The 23740-nt window shown below is 44.7% G+C and overlaps 1 protein-coding gene and 1 non-coding gene across 3 annotated transcripts; both read right to left on the bottom strand.

Moving 5' to 3' along the window:
• Nucleotides 1–514: 514 nt before the first annotated feature.
• On the bottom strand, nucleotides 515–22823 carry Cs (citrate synthase). Of its 2 annotated transcripts, none has more exons than XM_076920623.1 (11): nucleotides 22603–22823; nucleotides 11948–11998; nucleotides 11198–11305; nucleotides 10426–10491; nucleotides 8935–9066; nucleotides 8493–8681; nucleotides 4606–4805; nucleotides 3822–3951; nucleotides 3586–3687; nucleotides 2925–3134; nucleotides 515–2053 (listed from the first exon to the last, which is right to left on the bottom strand). In XM_076920623.1, exons 1-11 carry the CDS (start codon nucleotides 22642–22644, stop codon nucleotides 1883–1885), a joined length of 1401 nt encoding a protein of 466 aa, XP_076776738.1. In that variant the 5' UTR covers nucleotides 22645–22823; the 3' UTR covers nucleotides 515–1882. The 2 variants fall into 2 exon arrangements, with proteins under 2 accessions (XP_076776738.1, XP_076776737.1); XM_076920622.1 differs by lacking the exon at nucleotides 22603–22823 and adding an exon at nucleotides 22294–22572.
• On the bottom strand, nucleotides 12381–12514 carry LOC143436527 (U8 small nucleolar RNA). The gene has a single exon (XR_013106491.1). It is a non-coding gene; the product is annotated as a U8 small nucleolar RNA (small nucleolar RNA).
• Nucleotides 22824–23740: the final 917 nt, after the last annotated feature.

The raw sequence follows: 23740 nt of genomic DNA, 5'->3' as shown, positions 1-23740 counted from the left end.
ACTAACTACAAGCACCCTCTAGTGTCCAGGCTCAGAGCTAGCAGTCCTGCACTTGTCCTTGGTAGACTTCCTGCTCCTTTCACCCACTGGGCTAGACCAGCTCCTGGACTAGTCAGGCGAGTGAGTACCTGTGAGGTCTCTGTTACGCTCTGTCCAAATCAGGAGCAAAGAGGGTTAAAGGTAAAGACTTTCTAACCTTGGGAAAAGACTCAATGTCTTTGGAAATCTGCCTCCTGGCAGAGGCAGGCGGATTTCTGAGTTCTGAGGCCAGCCTGGTCTACAGAGTGAGTTCCAGGACAGCCAGGGCTATACAGAGAAACCCTGTCTCAAAACAAACAAACAAACAAACAAACAAACAAAAAGATGGGAGAAGAAAATCTGCCTCCCTCTGAATGTCCAGCTTGCCTAAAGAGGAATGCTCAAAATCATTGATCACCCACTGCTTCAGACCTTGCTAACCAGACCCCTTACCTTATAATGAGTCTTTCAGGCCTTACGTAATAGCAAGCTCAAACATTGTTAATAAAAACATTTATTATTTTTCATTTTATACAGAACAACCTGAAGTCTGCATCATGACTTTAACAGTTACCCAGGGGTTTACAGTGTGTTCATCTCAACAGTGTGGTGCTGGAATCGGGTTCCATACAAACACAGGCAGGCGTTTTGGGATAAAGGAGGGGGCACAACAGGAGTGTATCTCAACCCTTTCTCAAAGAAAAGGCAGTAGAGCATTCTGAGTCACTGAAAATCTGTGCAAATGGGGCTGCTAAAATAAGGGCCGTGCTATGAGCTCTTACTTAAGGGAAGAGCAAAAGACATTGATAAATAAAGGACCATTTCGTTGACACGGGATGAGAAGAAGGCTTACTGTTTTGAATGCCCCCAGCCCTAGGTCCATCTAATATTCAAGGGAACTACATGTAATTGCTGTTCAAAAAGAAAGGCTGGAACCCCTGGGACCAGACCCTGAAGAGGCTGGTCATTCCTGAGCCCTTGTTCTGTGCCAGAGCATATTAACAGGAAAAACTTAGGTCAGAAGATAGTGGCTTATGTTCCATGGAAGTAAAAGACCTAGTTCACATTAAGTACTGATAAAGCCAGACGACCGGGAAGACCACAGATGGGACAGACCTGCTAAGAAAGGACCCTAGCAGAGTCCAGGACAGGGAGACCCAGAGCATACTCCGCTTGAGGCACAGCAGGTATAGAAAGCCTGGAAGGAAACAGAACTCCCCTAGACCTTCCTTATCTTTAATGGTATAATTTAAAAGGAGAAATAGATTCAAATGTTGGGTGCTGGTCATAATAAATACCATGCTATTTATGGTCACCAGATAGCATAAAAAGTTGCCAAAGCGCCTCCAGCTATAACCAATAGATCTTGCTAGGTAGGAGGTGCTTGTGTACATGGGAAAAGGTCCCAGTGTTTGACACAGCTGACATCCAACATGATTTCTATGGACATAAAGGGGCCCTGGCCCTGGCCTAAATGATTTAGGGGCTGGCAGAGTAGAAACAAAAGTGCCACCGAGTGACTGCAGCTTTTCTGTAACCTGCTTTGACCTAAAGAAGAGAGGAGCCAGACTCTTACTCTAGATGGTGAGTAGCCAGATCTAACCCTGACCACATGCATCAGTCCCGGTCATCCTACAGCCGGGGGGCAACTCATACCAGGAGAGGGAGGTGAGCTAGTGAGGGAGAAGGGGGGGGGGTCACTTTGTCTTTCAAGTCTTAATTTATATTTTAACTTCAAATGTATTTTCAGTGCCTCAGATACAGTTTAATCTTAAGTCTTAAAGGCCCCTGAAACAAAACAAAATTATACTTTATTTTTAAGCTTCCTCATTTTCTTAGAGTCAGTTTATCCCAGTCTCCCATTTTACCCTGACTTAGAGTCCACAAACTTCATCAGACCATCCGTGCTCATGGACTTGGGCCTTTCTAGAGGGAAGCCTAGGGCTCTGCTCCAGATGAGCTGGGCCAACACACCCAGTGCCCGCGACACGCCGAACAGGACTGTGTAGTAATTCATCTCTGTCATGCCATAGTACTGTTGAGGAAAAAGAGAAACCTTGTGAGATCGTGGTACATGCAGTCCACAGTAACACAGACAGCCCCTCTCTTGCCATCCCTTTCTCCAGTCTTAGTCCAGTCAGCCTTAAATAAAAAGAACACCAGGAAAAGTAAAGCAGTTACAAGTCAGTCAAGAGCTGGAACCCAGCCCCTGCCATAGCAACTACATCAAAAGGGCTCTGTGAGGAGGGACACAGAAGATTCCTTGCTCTGGTGGAGCCTGGTAGAGTAGACCTGAAACTCCATCTATTTAAGAGGCTGAGGTGGGAGATCAAGTTAAAATCAGAGGCCAAGGAAACAGCTCAGTTGGTAGAATGTTTGCCAGTTAAGGCTGAGGACCTGAGTTCAGATTCCCAACTTAAACATAAGTCAGGGTTGTGGCATGTGCCCGAAAATCCTGCAGACAGGACCACTTGAGCTTGTCCCCACGGAGTGGCATCAATGAGCTCCAGGTTCATTAAGAGACCCCGTCTCCAAAAATAAAACGGAAAGCAACAGAGGAAGACACTCGACGTCACCTCCGTAGTCCTCATGTGCTTGTATGGGACAGACACATGAACACATTCACCACCAACTAACTACAAAAGCGCCAGGCCTGGTGCTATGTGTACGTCTTCATCTCCAGCCCTTGTGGACAGAGCCAATGAATCTCTGAGTTCAAGGCCAGACTGGTCTACATAGAGTTCTAAGCCAGTCAAGGCTACTGGGTGAGACCTGTGTCTCAAAAAGGGGCCACATGTGAGGCTTTGGGGTCCACATCCCTGCTGTGATTAGGGAGCTGATTTTGTGCTTGGCAGAGAACAATGGTGGGTACAAGGGAGAGAGAAAGTAGGGAGGAGAGGACTCACCTGGAGCAGCACCCCACTGTGAGCATCTACGTTGGGCCAAGGGTTCTTAGCCTTCCCTTGCTCTAAGAGGATATTGGGCACAATCTTGTACAGCTGAGCAACCAGCTTAAACATGGGATCCTTAGGCAGATGTTTCAGAGCAAACTCTCGCTGACAGGAGTATCGTGGATCAGTCTTCCTTAGCACTGCATGACCATATCCCGGGACAACCTGTAAAGAACAGGAAAAAAACAAAATCAAAAACAAAAAAACAGAGTTGGCATGTTCAGGTAGAAAGTTCTTCTCTTCATTCCTAGGGTGATTTGATCCTGGTGCTCATGCAAGACTGTAAATGCAGCCAACCTGGTAGCTCAGGGAGACCTGTCTGAGAATAAATGAAGGGCAGGCTGCAAACAGCTCCGTAGTAGAATGCTTGCCTAGCCGTAAGACGCTGGGTTCAAGCTCTAGCATTATAAAAAAGAAAACTAAATTCACAAGGAAAACACGCAGAGGAAAAAAAAAAAAAAACAGAAACAAAACAAAACAAAAAAACCTTTCTTGGCTAATGCAGGGACTGCTTTTATTCTTTTCTGTATTTTTTCCTTGAGATAAGGTCTCAATGGTCTAGAATTTTCTATCAAACTGCAGTGTGTGGGTCTTGGTCTCTTTCCTAGCTGCTTACCCGCCCTGAGTTGAGTGTGTTCCAGATGTAGTCTCGTAACTTCTCATCTGATACGTCCTTGCCAACTTCCTTCTGTAGCTGTGTCAGCCAGACAAGCACCTCCTACATGTTAAGTTCAAGGGTGGGCGAAGAGAAATGTGAATACACATGCCAAGGAAAGCATGTCAAGATAAAAAACAGAGCATGTGCGTAAAAACAAGACACAGAGCAGAAAGAAAAAGAAAGGCCAGTCTCACCTGATTTGCTAGTCCATGTAGAGGCCCCGCCAGCCCATTCATGGCTGCTGCAAAGGACAGGTAAGGGTCTGAAAGGGCGCTGCCCACCAAATGGCTTGTGTGGGCGCTTACATTACCTCCCTCATGGTCACTGTGGGCATGTAGGGCAGAGCCAAAGGGAGAAAGAGAAGGGCTGATTATGACGCAGACAATTCTTTTCTTTTGTCATTTTGGCTTCATGGGCTCACAACATCTTAGTGCCCAGTCAGCGGATGCCCACTCCCCACGCCTACTTCCACTGACAGGGATATCAAATACATAGCTCAAACACATCCTCAGCTACGCATCCAAGTTTAGTAATGAGGACCAGAAGAGGGCGCTCTTGGGAAGTTGGACTCCCTTATGTGAGTGGCTTACTCTTTTTCCCAGAGGCAATTTCCCCAGGCTTTTCAGCCTTCTTTCCTTATTAATTGCCTATTTTCAATTATAAGATGTTTCTTCCTATTTGCTACAGACCATGTGTTTCCAGATCATAACTTTAAGAAGTTTTTTTGTTTTTGTTTTTTAACATACCCTAATCCCTAGCTCCATTGCTGGGCATAGTGGCACATGCTTTTAATCCCAACATTTGGGAGGCAGAGGCAGGCAGATCTCTGTGAGTCTGAGGGCAACTTGGTCTACAAAGTGAGTTCCAGGACAGCCAGGGCTATACAGACAGACCCTGTCTCAAGAAACAAAAATAAAAACAAAACACAAAGTTTCCCATCAGTCCCAGCACCGGGGTGTAACACTAACTGGGGCTCACCTGTGGATGGTGAGGTACAAACGCATTAGCTCTGTGAACTGAGGGTCCGTGTAGCCTAACATGTTAGTAAAATTGTGGGACCAGTCCAGTTTAGAGTCAATGGCCCCAATACTACTGCCCTCCCGGTACAGATTCCGGTAGATCTTTGCCGCAACACATGGTAGCTTGGCAATCAGGTCCATACAGTCTTCATAGATGAGCTGATGAGAGACAAGAAAGGTGGAGAAAAAAAGGAATTACCCACAAGGCATTAGGCTGTGATACTGACTGTCCTTTGCATTGACAGCTGTGTCCTGAGTGGTTACACACTAAGTATATTTCGAGGTAGTAACAATAAGCATATATTGAGTAAACCACTGTGATCCAGGTTTATAATATCTGCTATGTATTAACACACAATCCCCCATTGTTTCCATTCCCCTAAATGCATGATGGCCACTCACAGATGAAGAACCGAGGCTCCCAGACCTTAGTTATTAAACTACTGTTTTCAAGTCAATTTTACATTCTAGTGTCCATATCAAAGTGCCGAGCAATTATTTACTGGCAGAAGCTCCAACGTTTTAGGTATGCATTAGGTATGCACTGTGCTAAATATATTTATTATACAAGGTTTGATACAAGTACACTTTGACAGAGAACCTGTGTGCAGCATGTAGGAGACCTGGCACTTAATTTTTTTGTAAAATATGGGACTAGAGAGGTGGCTCCGTGGTTAAGAGCACTTGTTCTTGTATAGGATCCAGGTTCAGTTCCCAGCACACACCATGTTGTCTAACAGTGGTCTGTAACTCCAGATTCAGAGCATCAACACCCTCTTCTGGTATATATGTGGGGCACAGACATACATGCAGACAAGACATATATGTGAGTGAATGAATGAACGAACGAATAAATAAACCTTGAAAAACACGCCTAAAGGACAGCATTCTGTTTATCAAATGCTCAGCAGTGAAAACACACACATTTACATTTTATAGATTATACAGACCAAGCAGGTCATATTTATGTATTTAGGAATACATATGCAGACGTACCCACAGACGCAGATTAATAAAAAACAGAAGCCACGAATTTGAAAGAGAGCAAAGAGGGGTATACAGGAGGGCTTAGAGGAGGAAAAATAAAGGCAAAATGGTTCAATTATAATGTAGTCTCAAAAATAAAATTTAAAAGACTTCCCCAAAGCAGTAACATGCCACTATGACAACTGTCTTAAATAAAGGAATATAACTGACCACAATCCTCATGCATCTCTATAAAATTCTGGCCAAGATTCTTGCATTAGCTACCATTTATCATTCATAAGATGCAGAAAAAGATGGCTTCTTTTTTAAATGGGTCTTACATGTGTGCAAAAAATAAATCTAAAACAACAAAACCACATAAAATGTTTGGATACCTCTAAAATATCTTACAGGCACTTATTCTGAAGTGTGATGTGCTGGGTGGTGGCAGTGCTCCAAGTTGGTCTCTGAGCTCCAAGACAGTCAAGCCATACCTAGCTGATTGGTCTATTTCTAAAACATGAATTTTAGGGGCTACAAAGATAAGAGACACAACTGATATGGGATCTCAGGAGCATCATGCCAATATGATAGGACAAGTGATAGCTAGAGGTCTCAGATATCAAGATACCCAGGGCTTTAGCTGTAGTGAGTTTGGCCATTTACCACAAAATGGCTGCTGCATTTAACTCTGAGAAATACACTTCAGCAGTTAAGAGCACTGGCTGCTCTTGCAGAGGACCTGGGTCTAGTTCTCAGACACCACGAGAGTTCTCAACTATCTGTAACTCCAGATCCAGGCCATGTGATGACCTCTTCTGAACTCTTCAAGCACTGTACACATGTGGAACACACACACATACATGCAGGCAAAACATTCATACATATAAGATAATCCACCCCAAAAGATGAAACTTATAGTTGAATCATTGACTTCATGGCAATCTTTCCTATTATCGAAAGCTACACAGTAAATAACAATTATTATTTGTTTTGTTTTCCAAGACAGGTTTCTTTGTGTAGCCCTGGCTCTTTTCAAACTCAGAAATCCACCTGCCTCTGCCTCTCAAGGAATTAAAGGTATGTAATTGTTATAACTGCCCAGTTATAACAATTATTTGAACAGCAGGTAAAGGTGCTTGTTACGAAGCCTAAGTACCTGAGTTCAACTCCTGGGGTCTACATGGGAGGACCTTCACATGCATGCTTTGACACGCAAGCACCTTCTAACATCTGGTCTTCATGGGTTCCCATGCACATAAACTCACACTGGTACACACACACACACACACACACACACAGTGGAATCTTTAAGGGTGTTTGCCGAGGATACACCTAGTCTTCCATCCCCAGCATCTCATAAAATGGTGTGGTGGCAAATGCCTATAATCCCAGCATTCAGAAGGCTAAAGGAAGGCTCAAGGCCAGTCTGGATTATACAGTGAGTTCAAAGACAGTAACTGCTACATAGCAAGATCCTTTCAATGCCCCACTCCCTGCCCTATTTAATAAAGTGGTGTGGGATATGGGTGTGTATGTGTGTTTGTCTACATGTACATGTCTGTGTAATGTATGTGTATATACACATATATATGTATGTATGTATGTGTTTGTGCATTTGTATATATGTATATGTCTGTGTGTATATGTGATGTATATGTGTATATGTATATATACATACACATATATATGTATGTACGTATGTGTCTGTGCATCTGTATGTATGTACATGTCTGTGTGGTGTCTGTGTATATGTGTACATATGTATGTGTTTATGTGTCCGTGTATCATTTACTTTCCCTATACTACTTATTTCCAAATGAACAAAGGGAGCTGAGAAGACTGAGTGCTCCCTCCTCAAGCATGAGTGCCTGAGTTTAGATCTCTAACAACCATGTGAAAACCCAATCACAGCAATAGTGTCTGTAACCACAGCGTTGGGAAGGCTGAGACTGCTGGATCCCTGGAGTTTACTGGCCAGGCAGGCTAGCCAATTTAATGAGCTTGCTTCAGTCAAAGACCTGTCTCAAAAAACAAAGTAGATAAAGCAGAAAGGATAATGAAGACAACTGATATTGACGCCTGGCCTCTACACACACAAACTCCACACATACAAAGAAATGGGTGTCTTCTTGCAAACCTAGCTATATAATCCGCACTTCTGTGTGGAGTTGCAAGAGGACTGTAGCAAGCAGTGTGCACTGTATTACGCACTGGGATAGCATGCCGTGGCCTTTCCACGTCCAATAACAGTTCCAATGACTGTAATCACTTTTTTTCTTCTTTTTTTGGTTTTTCAAGACAGGGTTTACTCTGTATAGCCCTGGCTGTCCTGGAACTCACTCTGTAGACCAGGCTGGCCTCGAACTCAGAAATCCGCCTGCCTCTGCCTTCCAAGTGCTGGGATTAAAGGCGTGCACCACCACCGGCCGGCTTGCTAGCCACCTTTCTAGCCCTGACAGTGTCTGGGTGGTCTACAGAAAGTGACTGGCACTAGTCCTCCTGGACTGTAATTGATTAGCTGTCACCCACCCAAACCTAAGGCTTCATAAAAGCTCCCCTTATCTGGGCTGGTGAGATGGCTCAGTGGATAATAGCACCTGACAAACAGTTTGATCCTTGGTACCCACATCGTATTAGGAAGAAATTCCTACAAACTGTCTTCTGACCTTCACATGCTGTGTGAGTGCTCAAATAAATAGGATGAATGGGGAAAAGATAGGAGAGCCCATGCTCTATTTTCTTTATGACTTCCACAGCAAACAAGTACTATCTTACAGGGAACTCTTGGTTTTGGGGACTGAACTTGGGGCCTCACTCACGGTGAGCGAATGCTCTCTGATCGCAGTCCCTAACAGTTCACCCCATCAGATCTCCTACCTCCCAGTACTTGGCTCTGTTCATCCCCTCGGCATACGCCCTGGCGAAGTTGCTCTCACTGTTGAGGGCAGTGATGGCCGCACTGAGCTGAGACATGGGGTGCAGGTTGGTGGGAAAGTTGTCCAGCATGGTGACCACATGAGAAGGGAGAGCTGCCCTTTTTGCCCATTCTTGTGAGAGCCAAGATACCTGTGAACAAGGAGACATGCTCAGAAAAATACAACAGCAATAAATAATATTACTAAAGATAATTCCGCAGGGTTCAGTACACTCCACTTAGAACTGGTCAGACTCTGCTGACACTTCTCAGAGCACTCTTATGAACTCTAGCTATGGGCAGGTGAGGAGTCCATTTTGACTAGAGAAAAGCAAGGAAGGGGAAGGGGAAAAGGGGAAAAGGGGAAGGGGAAGGAAGGGGAAGAGCCATGTTCTTAGGACATACCTGTTCCTCAGTGGGCATCTGGCCGGTTACCAGCAGCCAAAACAAGCCCTCAGGCAGGGGCTCTTCCCCACCCTTAGCCTTAGGCAGCAGTTTCTGGCATTCAGGGATACTGTAGCCTCTGAAACGGATGCCCTTGAGAAAGAAGAGAGAGAATTACAACCAATACCAGACACTTCAATGTGAGAGGATAGACTCCTTCCCACAAGCTATCTTCTGGTATTCAGACTTACAATGTGGCACTTGTACCTGGGCACATGCACGAATGCACACACGCAAAGTAAAAATATTTACTTAAAAATATATATATTGGGCTGGGTGTGGCAATGCACACCTTTAATCCCAGCACTCAGGAGGCAGAGGCCAAGACAGGAGAACCGCTTGTCTAGAGACCAGCCTGTATCTACAGAGTGAGTTCAAAAATAGCACTACATAAAGAAAATCCTGTCTCAAAACAAATAAAAAATGTGTATTTTTAAAATATTCACTTGTTTAAAATTTGTTTTGAGATAGAGTGCATCAATGTACTCTTGGCATATACTGTGAGACCACAGTGGCCTCAACCTCAAGAGTTGCACAAGCACCACCACGCCTGGCTAATCATGTTACTATTCTCTGTGAGTGGGTGTACAGGTGAGTGCAGGTTGCTGAGCCACCAGATCTCCACAGCGCAGGAGTACCAAGTGTTTGTGAGGCAACACATGTGAGTCTGAGAGGCAAACTTGGTACCTATCAACAAGAGCAGTATGTGCTCTTAACTGCTAAGCCACCTCTCTAGTCCCATAAATGTTTGTTTTTCTTTTTTTTTTTTCTTTCTTTTCCCTTCTCCCTCTTGCTCCAGCCTGCTCACTCCGGCCCAAGCACACTGTATCTGTCTTCAGCCACCCATAAGAGGGCATCAGATCTTATTACAGATGGTTGTGAGCCACCATGTGGTTGCTAGGATTTGAACTCACGACCTCCTGAAGAGCAGCCAGTGCTCTGAATGGCTGAACCATTGTTTTCAAATCAGGGTTTCTTCTGTATAACTCTGACTATCCTGGAAATCACTCTGTAGACCAGGCTGGCTTCAAAACTCAGAGATCTGCCTACCTCTGTCTCGAGAGTGTGCATTAGAGGAGTGCGATTTTTTTCTTTTTAATTAAAAAAACAAAAGCAAAAAGTCATGCTTGCACCAGACTGCCATGAGTTCAAGGTCAGTCTGGTGCACACAGTCAGTTCCAGGTCAGCCAAGGCTACAGAGTGAAACCTATCTCAAAAACCAAACAAAACAAGAACATCGAAAGAACCAAAACCAAACAAAACGCTGGTACTTTCAAATATTCATTCTTCACATACTGACTTCTGCCTTTGCTGTCTTACTCTGTACTTGGGTGTACGAAAGAGAAAGCGTGTTCTTCAGTTCCTATTCACACCTAGTCTGTCTGCACTGTGCTCCAAACTCATCTGTATGGTCAGAAGCCCGACCATCACTGGCAGGCGATGAAGTCTTACCTCATCAGGATCAAGAACTGATGTCTCATACACAAGTCCCTTCATGCCTCTCATGCCACCATACATCTGAAGGAAAGAAGTTGCAACCAATCGTCAGTGACTCGGACTAAAGCTGGGTAGAGCTTCATGGAGTCCAGAAAGGATGATCACTTTCTTGAAAGACTACATTAGGAGGCAGTTTCTGGGGCTGGATTTCTAGACCTGAACTAGCATGTCACAAGACATGCTTGACACATTCCCAGTGCTGGGAATTAATGCTCATTCCAAGTGACCACTGTGCCTTTGCTTGCTTCCTTTCCTTACTGTATTTTATTTTTCCTCCTGACCATTCCCGACTTCCTCTAGACTTAAAGCTAAGTTAGATGGAATTAGATCTACTATGGGCAGGTCGAGGGAAAGAGGCAACGATTAGACACTGGTAGCTGAGTGGCCCAAACTCTTAAGGCTGAGGAAGCTACCCGAAAGCTAGAGGACTTACTGGAGTACAGTCTAACTGGACGGCTGGCACAGCATCAATCAGAAGACAGTCCAGGCCACAGTTAAAGAGTTGTGAACTGAACTAGAAATAGAAACTTCATCTTTGTCAGAGGTGAATGAGGATAGGCTTAATTATTAAATTTACAGAAAAGAACAACTCTCTAATGAATACCATAAACCCCAACATTTTATTGTGCAGAACTGAATACTTTTTGAACTACCAGTAAAGAAAATGGTACCTTTGTGGCACACATTACAGAGCTACTTTCCTCATCTAAGACACCAGAGCTCTTACCATGTCTACAGTGATTTGGCCCACCACTGTCTTCCCATGCTGCTGTTTGAAGTTCTTAATTCTGGCTTGCTCCTTAGGTATCAGATTGCTCAGCACCTCTTTCAAATTCTGGAAACAGAAATAGACGAGTTAAGTGATAGAAGAAAAATCTATAGGGTTTCCTACTGTGGAGAAAGGTATGTGAATGCTTGTTAGCATTTCTGTCTGACAGGCATGGGGAGGAGTGAATGGGGAGCTTCATTTTGCAGAGTTGAAAATGTCCTGGATGTGGACAGTGATGCTCACTTAATGATTAAAAAGTCAGAAATGGTGGACACACGCCTATAATCCTAGCACTCAAGAGGCTGAGGCAGCAGGATTAGTGAAACCACCCCGAATCTAATAGAAGGGCCACATAACAGGACTTTGTACCAGGAATTCAAACAAACAAACAAACAAACAAAAACCCTTTAACTGTAAATTTTTCTTCATCCAGGGGGTATGAGTTTAATTTAATGGTCACGTGCTTCCCTAGTATGTTTGAGGCCTCGGCTTTAATGCTCAACATTACAAAAAGCAAAAAGGGAAGGGGAACATTTGCTGTTCCTCAGTATGCTCCACTAAACAAATTTCTTTAAATAGTGTTATAATAATCACAACATAACTATTGGCTAACTCCATCAGACTTAGGGTAATACGTTAAGTAGTTGCCAAGCACTCTATCCTGAGGTCAGACTGCGGCACGGACTCGCAGTCCTTGCCAGATCTTACCGTGGAAGAAGCACTGGCGTGCCGGGCAGCAAGGACGAGGCAGGATGAGTTCTGTAACGAGACAAGACAAAATCCTTACTAATGCCCTTCTACTGAGGAGTTGTGGTGACTCAATCTCTCGCTCCATTTTCATCTGTTAGGATATTTGTCATAAAGCTGAACAGCTGGCCAGTGATTCTGCTTCTCATATCCATAGTGTCACGAGTGTTCCTGCAAGAAGTGTCCTGTCCATCACACAGCTGAGTTCCTGGGCAACAGCTGTTCTAGTGTCTAGTGCGTCCACATTTAATTGTCAATATGTCTGAGTGGCCCCACTGGCAATTGCTGCTGCTGCTAGGATGTCTGCATCATTAAAGTCTCCTTATTCAATTAACCTGTCCAATCCTTTAACCACAGCATTTTAACCTTCCCAGTTTATTTTATTTTCCAGAGAACCAGACAGGAGCAACGGGGTGTTGCATGTCTGATTATACAAAGATGCTAATTACAACTGATGCAAACTACAACTGTCATGTTCTGTCATGTCCGTTAAAAGGAGAAGCAGGAAAGGATTATCCCACTTGCCCATCCTTTCTGGTTTTAAAAGCACATAGAATATCTACAAAGAAGCAACCGACAGACAACTACTTAAGACCATCAGTAGAGGGGCTACAGAGATGGCTCAGCAGTTAAGAGCACTACCTACCAGCTCTTGCAGAAGACCCAGGTTTTAATCCCAGCACAAAATCAAAACAGAGGTGGCTGAAGAGAGAGCTCAACAAACAGAAATCTTCCAGTGGACTAAGGATTACCAGCAGCCATATGGCAGCTTGCAACCATCTGTAACTTTAGTTCTAGGAAATCTAATGCCCTCTTCCAGCTTCCACAGGTACCAGGCATGGATGGTACACAGAAGTACTTGTCTAATATGCACAAGGCCTTGGATCCCCTCTCTGCTCCCTCAAAGAACTCCATAAACTTTATGTATGCAGTGATACACAGATAGTCCCAGCACTCAGGAGGCAGAGGCACTAGAATCAGAGTAAGATAACCCTCAGCTGAAAGAGTTTGAGCCCACCCTTGTACCATGTCTCAAAAGTAAATAAATTAATGGAAATTCAGACTTGTGTCTCAGAGTTAACTTCAATCTACAGTTTACATGAAAAATCGCAGCAAGTCCTAAAAGGTCTACCACTTCATTCTGTTATCTTGGCTATAGACCTAACATAATAGTCTCATATTTAAAATCTCTAAAATGGTAATAAAAAGCCAATTCTAGGGGTGTGGGAGATGGCTCAGTGGGCAAGAGTGTTTACTCTGCAAGCATGAAGACCAAGCCCAAATCTCCAATACCCTCAAAAAAGCAAGACATGTTTTTCTAAAGTTACTAGGTATTTTGTTATTAAATAAATATAACCTGTAAGTTCTTTTCAGAATATTTTAACATATTTGTTTTAAGTGCAGTTCTATCCATAATTAGTATCTTGCAAATATAGGTCTAAAAAAAAAAAGTAACATAATAGGCATGCAGCTTGTACCTGTAACTCAGAAACTAACTGTGGGGCTGAGAAAGGAGGATCCTAAGAGTCAATCAGCCTAGCCAGAAAGGGGTAATCATCCAGTCTCAAAGCACCTGCAGACAGTGACAGAAGACACCCAACCTTGTACCCTAGCCTCCACTCCTACACACTTATATGCAGTATGCACCACACACAATAAGCCACTTTCAGAACAGTTAAATAAAGCACAGGAAATAATTTGTATGAAGGCATGCAGGAGGGCTTGGCAGTTAAGCACACTTGTTCCTGCAGAAGACCCAGCACCCACATGCTGGCCCACAAACATGGTAACTCTGGTACCAGAGGATCTAATCTCCCTACGAACCAGGCATGCAGGTGGTGCGCAGACATATGTGCAGGCAACCACTCATATACATAAAGTTTTAAATGAGAATCTTAAAAGCTGGGTTTGGCAGTGAAACCTTTAATTTCAATACTTAGGAGAGGCAAGTGGATAGCTGCAGTTCAAGGTCAGCTGGTCTACAAACCAAGTTCCTAGGTACCTAAAGCTGCTTGTACATAGAGAAACCCTGTCTCGAAAAACCAAAAGCCGAAAATCAAAACAACAAATTTTAAAGCATGCAGGACACTGATTTGTGTATAAGTAATAAATTCAGTGTTTGTTTCTTTAAAAATGCACTAGCCTTGTACAGCATGGTGGTGACATGACTGTAATCCAAACACTATAAAGGCTGAAGCAGGAGGACTCAAGTGCTAGGCTAGCCTGGGCTAGAGTGAATTTGTGTATTTGAAAAAGAAAAAAAAAAAAAAAAAAAAAAAAGCCTGGTATCATAGCCAGGACCAGCTGGAAAGTATGTAGAGGGATCAGGAATTCAACAGTCTCAGTTATAAACCATATCCAGTTTGAGAGCTATGTGAGACCCTATCTCAAAAGAAAGAAAAAAAGAAAAACAGAATTGTATTGGCTATAACACGAAGAGTCAGTTAAACCCTACTAGGAAAGAGTGAATCGCTAATTCCCTTTGGCAACAAAACAGGAAATAATTCCTCAATCTCCTATTTTTTTGTGAGGGGGTGTTACTGAGACAGGGTTATTACTCTATAGCCAAGGGTATTCTGGGACTCAGGATATATATAATCATGCTAACCTGGAACCTGTGCCTAATTTCTCCTTAAACCCTCTGAAATGACAGCAGTTCCAGACAGGAGGTGCTTGAGGTCACACCCAAGCCAGGCACACCTCCATTCAGCTACCATCGGTTGCCACCGAGAGCTGCAGAATAGCTTTGTACAGTACACTCAGGTTATTCTCACTGACAGGACAGGAAGATTACAAACTTCTGAGTCACTCTTGAACTTCTACCTCCCAGCTCCTCCCCCACCCTGGAGGCATGGCACCAGGGATTTCGGCTTCTGGTTGCTTGCCACAAGTAGTCACCTCACTGAACAGCAGCTGTCAGGCGAACCAGGCAGCCACTCCACTCAATAGGTTAGTTCCTTCATGGGGAGAGCTGCTACCATAGCTGTGTGAGTAATGGCCGACAGCCAGGATTCCCTCCCTAAAGCATGAAAGTGCAAGTGCCACAACTATTAAGAAGCTTTTTCAAACCTCTTATCATACACAGTTGCTCATTTTATTTGAGACAGTAACCCAGGCTGGCTTTGAATCTATGCTCCTCCTGCTTGACTCCTGAGTGCTGGGATTACAGGTGTGCTTGTTTTATACCTGACTGATTACTTCTGATCTGTTTCATTTCTGAGACAAGATCCCACTATGTAGCCCAGGTTGGCCTGGATCCTCCTGTCTTGGCATCATGAGGACTGGGATTGTAGGTACAAGGTACCTGGCCCAGTGACTCTGCAGTTATTGATGGAAGTATGTTTCTTAAATGGGCTGACATCAAAAAAATATTATCACCTCTATTTTACAGGGCTAAGAGAGAAAAAGACCAATGAGTTATATGGTAATGCTGTGAAAGAAACTTTTCTTTTTTCTTTTTTGTTTTGTTTTGTTTTTCGAGACAGGGTTTCTCGGTGTAGTCCTGGCTATCCTGGAACTCACTCTGTAGACCAGGCTGTCCTGGAACTCAAAAATCCACCTGCCTCTGCCTCCCAAGTGCTGGGATTAAAGGCATGCGCCACCACTGCCCGGCAAAAAAAAACTTTTCTATAGTCTTAAGAATATTTCTGCTAGGGCTGGAGCGATGGCTCAGCAGTTAAGGGCACCGACTGCTCTTCCAGAGGTCCTAAGTTCAATTCCCAGCAACTACATGGTGGCTCACAACCATCTGTAATGGGATCCAATGCTGCTTCTGGTGTGCATGAAGACAGCAACAGTGTACTCACATACATAAAATAAATGAACCTTTTAAAAAAAGACCATTACAATTAGAAAAATAAAAAATATTCCTGCTAAAATAGGTCAATGGGCAAAGTGCTAGTCAAGCATCAGTGAACTAGCACCTCACACTCTGGAATCTTATTTGATAGCCACTCAGTATATTGTATTCTTATACCCTTCCATCTTCTTATATCACTAATTCCTATAAAGGGCTCCCTCTTTTTTATCAGAACAAGACAATTTCCCTTCAACCACTGACTCTGACTACATCCCCAGAACTCCAACATTAAAACCTTGAGAGGCTGGGCATAGTATTGAAGCCTTTAATGGCAGCACTTGGGAGGCTGAGGCAGGCAGATCTCTGTGAGTCTGAGGGCAACCTGGTCTACAAAGTGAGTTCCAGGATAGCCAGGGCTACACAGAGAAACCCTGTCTCCAAAAAGAACAAAAACAACAACAAAACCTCCGCAAACCAGAAAAGCCAAGAGTGGTGGCCCATGTCTTTAATCCTAGCACTTGGGAGGCAGAAGCAGGCAGATCTCTGAGTTCAAGGCTATAGACTGCTCTATATGTGAGTTCCACATCAGCTAGAGATACATAGGAGACCTTACCTCAAGTAATGATGGAGCTAGAGAGATGGCTACGTGGCTAAGATGCAGTACCAGAGTTCAGTTCCCAGCACCAACACTGGATAGCTCATAATCCTTCCAACTCTAGCTTGGGAGGGAAGGGGGTGCACGGGTGGGGGTGGGGGTTGAAGCCACCATTCTCAGAGGAAAATACATAAACATACTTATAGTGAAATAAATCAGGCAGGGTGCAGTGGTGCCGACCCTTAATCGTAGCACTGGAGACACAGTGAGTTTGAGGGCAGCCTGGTCCACACATTAAGTTCTAGAACAGCCAGGGCTACATTATGAGACTCTATTTCAAAAATAAATAGAAACACCTGCCTCCTTAGTGTTAAACCTGAAGGCCTGCCATGGTGATGCACACCTGAAGCCTTAGAGCTTGGGCGGCGGTATAGGTAGGATCAGTTTAAACCAGCCTCAGTTATCTGGAACCCTGTCTCAGAGGAACTCGAAAAGGAAATTTAAAAAAAGAACAACCAACCAAAAAGAAAAACCAACTAACAAACAACAACAGTAAACTGGCCTAGAACAAAGACTCCTCTGTTTCCAGAATCAGGTCAGAGAACTAAAGCCATTTACAGCCTGTGTTTCACAATGGTCATGCTGGAAGCTAGCCTGCAATGTTTGGTCAGGCCACTTACAGACCAAGCAGAGTAGTCCAGATTTTATACTCTGACCCCCTTAATACTAATAAGAGCTCTCTTAATAATTCTACCTGTCAAGCCAGGCAGTGGTAGTGTACTCCTCTGATCCTAGCACTGGGAGACAGAGGCAGGCAGATCTCTAAGTTTGAGGTCAGCTTGGTCTACAGAGCGAGTTCCAGGACAGCCAGAGCTACTACAACCAGTCTTAAAAAAAAAACAAAACAAAAGGCAAAATCTACCTATCACTTTCCTCTTACATTATTACTTAAGTGTTTGAGCCACACACACACACACCATGGCTTTGGTGTGGAGGTCAGAGGACAAATTACAGAACTGGCTCTGTCTTTCCACCACGTGGGACCGGAGTGGTCATCAGGCTTTGCAGCCAAGTGCCATTACCTGCTGAGCCATCTTGCTGGCTCCTACCTGTCATTCTCACAGTATCTTGCCTACAAGTTCACTAATTATTCAGAGAGGAAAACCATAAAAGATTATCATTCATACTCAGAAAAAGACTGAGTTGCCCAAATCAAAAACAAAGAACAGAGTCTTAATTTTTTTTAAACAATTATTTATTTATTATATATAAGTACACTGTAGCTGTCTTCAGACACACCAGAAGGAGGCATCAGATCTCATTTCAGATGGTTGGGAACCACCATGTGGTTGCTGGGATTTGAACTCAGGACCTCTGGAAGAGCAGTCAGCGCTCTTAACCCCTGAGCCATCTCTCCAGCCCCAGAGTCTTAATTTTTTGTTTCAGCAGAAATCCATTCTGTTCTTTGTAAGTCAATTTATCCAGCACTTGGGAGGCAGAGGCAGGAAGATTTCTGAGTTCAAGGACAGCCTGGTCTACAGAGTTCCAGGACAGCCAGGGCTACACAGAGAAACCCTGTCTCAGAAAATAAATAAATAAATAAATAAATAATAAAGTAAATCAATTTATTTTATTAAGTATTTTTAAAATTATGTGTGGGAGACCCGGTCTCACTACACAGCCTTGGCTGGCCTCAAACTCATAACAGATACATGTGTCTGCCTCTGAAATGCTGGGATTAAGGTAAATGCCAACATGCCTAGGTTATAAATTTTATTTTTAAAGATTTTTTTAATTTATGCATCTGCGTATGCCATATGCGTGCAGAAGGCCAGAAGAGACCATAGGATCCCCTGAACCTAGAGTTAAAAGAAATTGTAAAGTCACCCAATGTGGGTCCTGGGAACCAAACTCTCACCTTTTTCAAGAGTAGTATATGTTCTTAAGTGATAAGCCATCTCTCCAGATCCAACTTATTGTTTTTTAATGTATTAGCTTTCATTACTTTTAACTTAGAAATTCATCCCTGGGCTGGTGAGAAGGCCCAACACGTAAAGGCACTTGCTACCACATCTGATGATCTGAGTTTGTAGGAGCAAAAAATTAACTCATATAAATTCGTAAGTGCTGTGTGACATGTGCCCAGACACAAATTATTACATATACACTAAATGTACATGATTCATCACCTTAACATTTTCTTGAAAATAAATGGTTCCCTCACTTCTGCTAGATTTAAAAAAAAAAAAATAAATAAAACAAGTTTTAGCGCCTAACACTTTGGTCCAGGTTTTACAAGAATCCTTTCTTAAGTAATGTAAAATAATAAAGCTGGGTATAGGTCATGCCTGTAATCCCAGCAACACACATCAGTTCAAAAATATAAACACCAACTGTCAGATCCCACCTCATTTCTTGAGGATCACAGTCTCATCAAATCAGCATGCCAGGCAATGGTGCTGAGGAAGACCCGGGCTGTGTTAGTAACGGCAGACGCTAACAGGATACTGCTAAAGCTGCCCAAGAAATCACAGTGTGGCTTTAGCTAAGATCCAAGTCTAGTTCCCTACGCTGCATGCTCGGGTTCTAAGGACAAGGAATGCCAATAGATCTCTTCTCTACTTCCTCCCCATGCTTCTGTTCTTGCTGCGCCCATGAAGTCCTATGATACCAATTTAAAGGCCAGAGGAACAGACTTATCTATCCTACAGTTAACACTAAGTCCCCCTTGGTCAAGGAAGGTAAATGGCCACAGATTGGAACGTTGCCTATTCCACAGGAGAGAAATGACTCTGCTTTGTTGGGATTAACTTCAGATTGGGACTTACAGAAACGTGTAGTGAAGCTGGGCACAGTGGTGTACGGCTTTAATTCCAGCGCCTGGGAGCAGAAGGCAGAGCAGGTGTATCTGAGTTTGGGCCCAGCCTGTGCTACACAGAGAAACCCTGTCTTGGGGGAGGAATAAATAAACAATGGGGGTCAGGGAGGAAGAAAGTAGTGGTGCAGACATGCTGTAAGTCACTGTGCCACGTTAATATAAAACTGCACTGATCTTTTCAAAGTTCCAAGCATCCCAGCCTAGAGAAGTAATTCTCACTGATACAGAATCCCCTTTAGGATGGGTGTGATGGTGCAAGTCTTGAACTCCAGCACCTGAGACAGACTTAACATGGGGATTAAGAGAGTTCTTGGCCAGACTTGGGTTACATGGTGAGATCCTTAAAACAACATTCCTTTTAGATAGGGCTGATTAAGCATGTTGACTTCAAAAGCTTGCAGGTGACCCGGTGGCCCTATTCCAATCCCTATCCAATCCCAGATCACCGATGAGAAGACCAGGACAAAGCCGAGCTCAAGTAAGATAAACAAGCCTGTGCTACAGAACTCCTGGCCAAGATCTACTTATGTCTGTCTATAGGTCTTGACAGATTTTATTTTTTGGTAAAAAATAATAATCCTTTTCCCAATTGTTTTTTTCCCCCCTTAACAGGTTTCTTATAGCCACAGGCTGGCCTGAAACTTTTGGAACTTAAGCTCTCTCTATGTTAGACTCTTTAATCCTGGAACCACAGCCATGCGTCAGTGCAGGTGCACACACTGAAGGTTTACAAACCTAGGGGCTCGCACATCTAAGGCAAATACTCTTTCACTGAGCTCTATCTCCCTATTTTCAAACCCCACCCCCACCCCCCCAGACAGGGTTTCTCTGTGTAGCTCCCACTATCCTGGAGCTCACTCTGTAGACCAGGCTGGCCTCGAACTCAGAGATCAGCCTGCCTCTATGCTCCTCCAGCCCCCCCTTATGCTAGGATTAAAGATGTGCACCACCACCAGTCTTTAAAGCCTCTCTTAGTATTAAAAAGTAAAACTGGTCACCAACGACTAAGGAAACGGGCTGACTTGGAAATCTTAGGTAGTTAGGAGCAATGCTGGCGCTGAAAGACTCCCAGCTGCACTGCTTGGCCCTCTCAAGTTTCTACCCCTGAATTCTGTTAGGCTTTGACAGTTTTGTGTGGTTTTGCTTTACTGTTCTCTTTCCCAGTGTGTCTGTGACTTCAGATGTCTTCATCCACTGGCCTTTACCTTACTAACATCTGAATACAAAGTCTCACTAAAACCTGTTTCCTGACAGACTGACTGGCAAAGGAGACCCTGAGGTCCTGTCTGTCTCCACTCTTCCCCCAACCCCAGCACTATAAGGGCCCATAGGTGATGTAACTGAGGTGGCCTTTAGGTGGAAGTAGGGATATGAATTCAGGTTCTTACCTTTACACAGCAAGCACTCACACTTGGCGTTCAAGCTTAAGGGAACTCGCTCTGTGAAGCCCAGGATGACCTTGAGCTTGTAATAATCCTCCTGTCTAAGCTCCCCAGTGTTTGTTTTACAGTTGAGGGACCCCATGCTCTGCTTCTGGGCTTTGCTGATTCTGTTGTTCTTGTTGTTGTTTTGATTTTTGATACAAGGTTCCTCTGTGTAGTCTTGGATGTCCTGGAACGTCTGCACACCAGGCTGGCCTCCAGCTCCAGATGACAGAGATCCACCTGCCTCTGCCTCCAGAACACTGGGATTAAAGGTAAAGGTGTGTGCTATCACTGCCTGGGTGTCTTTGCTGATTTCAAGAGTAAGTCTCACCTCTTTACTTGGGAGTATCATGTAGCTTGGGATGGCCTCAAACTCACTATGTAGCTACGTTTCCCCAGTGTTGGAATTACAGCCATGTAACACTGCGTTCAACCCAAGGCACACTGAGATTCAAGCAACTTGACCAAACGAGTCCAAAAGACTTTCAAGTTTCTGGGATCCTCAACTCCATTTCTAACATAAAAGAATGACAATACAAATGTGGCCCAGTCATCCCCCAAAGCATTCTGAAATTTCCCAGGGCTTTAAGAGGCAAGAAGTAAATCCAAGGGCCTTTTCAAGTTCACTGTTGTGTTAGACTATCTGGTCTGGGAGAGCAGCTCTGAACCGATCTAATTATAGGTCCGACATTTTGCCAAAACACCATCTAGAATTTGCTTCATTTCCCAAGAGGTTCCCTTACCCAGTTCCTTGGCAGCAGGAGTAGCAACAGCCAAGTAAGACAAGTGTCTACCAAATAACCAGTCCCTACCTTGTTGCTGGACACAGAAAAACCCCAAGATAAATCCTACAGGTTTTGTGGTACACCTGACAACTATGCATCCCACACAGCAAGTCAAAGCGAGTCTTTTCTTTCCTCCAGATGTACTCTTCTTCAAACTGTCTACTGATGAGAAAAACTATTAGTTTCATTAAAACTAAAAGAGAAGGCAAGGTCATTTGTGGGACTGTCCCCACTTGGATTAGAAAATGAGATTCCTGCAGCATAGCTGGGCCTCAGTTTAAAGGCCCTAGTTATGCAGAGCCCAAAGTAGTGATGATGTGAAATTAAGAGTTATCCCTGCTTGGACTTGGACTTCAAAATTTAAAAGGCAAACTGTCAAATTAAAGGGCCCGAGGGAATAAAAGGAAGTACTCCTGGTAAGTAGTGGAATTGAGTCACGTGACCTTGGTGTTACTACCTCACGCCTGTCTTCATTTATTGGCCTGTAGCTTGGAGGAACAACCTTTCTGGTTCTTGCTAGAGCCTTATGTGATACTCAATCAGCAGGTTTAACAGAAATGCCCCACCCTATCCTAGCTCCTCCTATATATATTAAGTACAGAAGTCCCAAGGACAAAGAGGAGCTGGGGGGCTCTAGTCCTCTAGCAAAACTGAAACGGCGGGGTCACTTAAAGGCTTCAATTACACTGAGGAAAGAAACAGGTCCTGACAGGACTCACCCACAAAGCAGAGCTCAAATTAGCCCCAGTCACCAAGTGAGCGCATTTGTACATCCCCCCCCCACTCCTCCAAACAGTTCTCGCCCTAACTCGGGGGCACCCCAAACCTCTGCTCTCTGGCCTCGCAGCCAGGGCCGTGCATCCCTCTCTTCCACCTTGGATGCTTGATATGACGGAAGGCGGGCCTCCGGGCCGCCGGGGGCTGCAGGCCGGCGGCGGCAACGTTCACCTCAGCCGGAAGGGCACGCAGCACATGGCCTAGGAGCTTAGGGAAGGGCTGGCGGCCTGCCAGTGCCGGGCCCCTTTAAGGCGCGGAGGGCTGCGCTCCGGTGTGGGAGGGAGAGCCGGTGCGGAGGCCCTGCGGTCGCCTCAGCCCCACCCCGCGCGCCACGGCGCGCTCCCTCCTTTAAGCTCACCTTGGCTCCCAAGAGCCGGGCTGCCGCAGTGAGGAGAGCCATGGCGGGCGAACTCTGGGACCTGGAGGGAAGGGATCGAAGGGAGAGAGCTGTAGCTGCAACAGGAACGGCCGCCGCTGTGATGGAGACCGCGCCAACCGGCCGACAAGGTTGAAAGGAGGCGGCCGAGGGACAGGGTAGACAAACCGGCAGAGGCGCCCAGCCCAGGGTCCTCGGCGAGGCCCCGCCCCCTGGCCGAAATCTGAGCCCGCCCCTCTCCGGGGACCCAGCCCGGCCTCAGCCATTGGCCGAAGATGGAGAAGGGGCGGGACCTGAGCCGTTGACAGATGTTATGGCGGGGAGGATTGGCCCATGCGGATTAGGCTAATAAGGAGTGGGTGGGGAGGGGTTTGTAGGTGTCTAAGGATGTGCCTGAGAACTCAGTTAACTTCCTTCTTTGGCTTTTCCCTTTGCCCTTAACACATTTCGGATTCTCCGGAGAACGGAAAAGATAAAGCTCCAGCACGCGACTTTTGAAGGTCACAGCACACAGCAACTAACCTTTGCACTTCTCCTACCTGCTTGGCATGCTTTCTTAAAGAATGTCTTTGGTTAATGACTTCATGGCCATCGAGGTGACATCATGCAGAAAGCCCGCTATGATGCCAGAGTTAGCTGCTTGATGGTCATTTGTGAACAGCAGAAATCTTGATATTACAGATACTGACCCCATTATGTGGAGAAGAGCAAAACCAGAAGCCTGAATGTTTAGTCGTGTTTGTGAACTGTATGAAATCTAAGTCTTACAAAAGCCTCCTCAATATGAAGGAGCCCTTCAGTCTTTGGGTCCTGGACCTTATGATTCTGTCATTCCTCATACAACCCCATAGAGCCAGCCCACCTTAGATGAAGCCACAGGATCCGGAGCTGCAACCCTCCACTCAAGATCAGGTGTTACACACTCTCTCTTTTTGTCCCATCACTCACAGTATTTTCAAAGGACTCAAGGACACTTCTCCTACTTGGCTCTCTCTCTTATTCCTGCTTCCCCAGAAACCATTGCAGTGAATGACACAAGAATTTAATGATCTTACACATCACTCTTAAATGACCCTGGGTAGAACACCTCAGAACTTCTGTACTCTCCTGTGCCTACTGT

The sequence above is a fragment of the Arvicanthis niloticus genome, chromosome 22 (assembly GCF_011762505.2).
Source record: "Arvicanthis niloticus isolate mArvNil1 chromosome 22, mArvNil1.pat.X, whole genome shotgun sequence".
Classification (NCBI taxonomy): Eukaryota; Metazoa; Chordata; class Mammalia; order Rodentia; family Muridae; genus Arvicanthis; species Arvicanthis niloticus.
The sequence above is the reverse complement of the archived record's forward strand: the minus strand, read 5'-3'. Positions and strand labels throughout refer to the sequence as shown.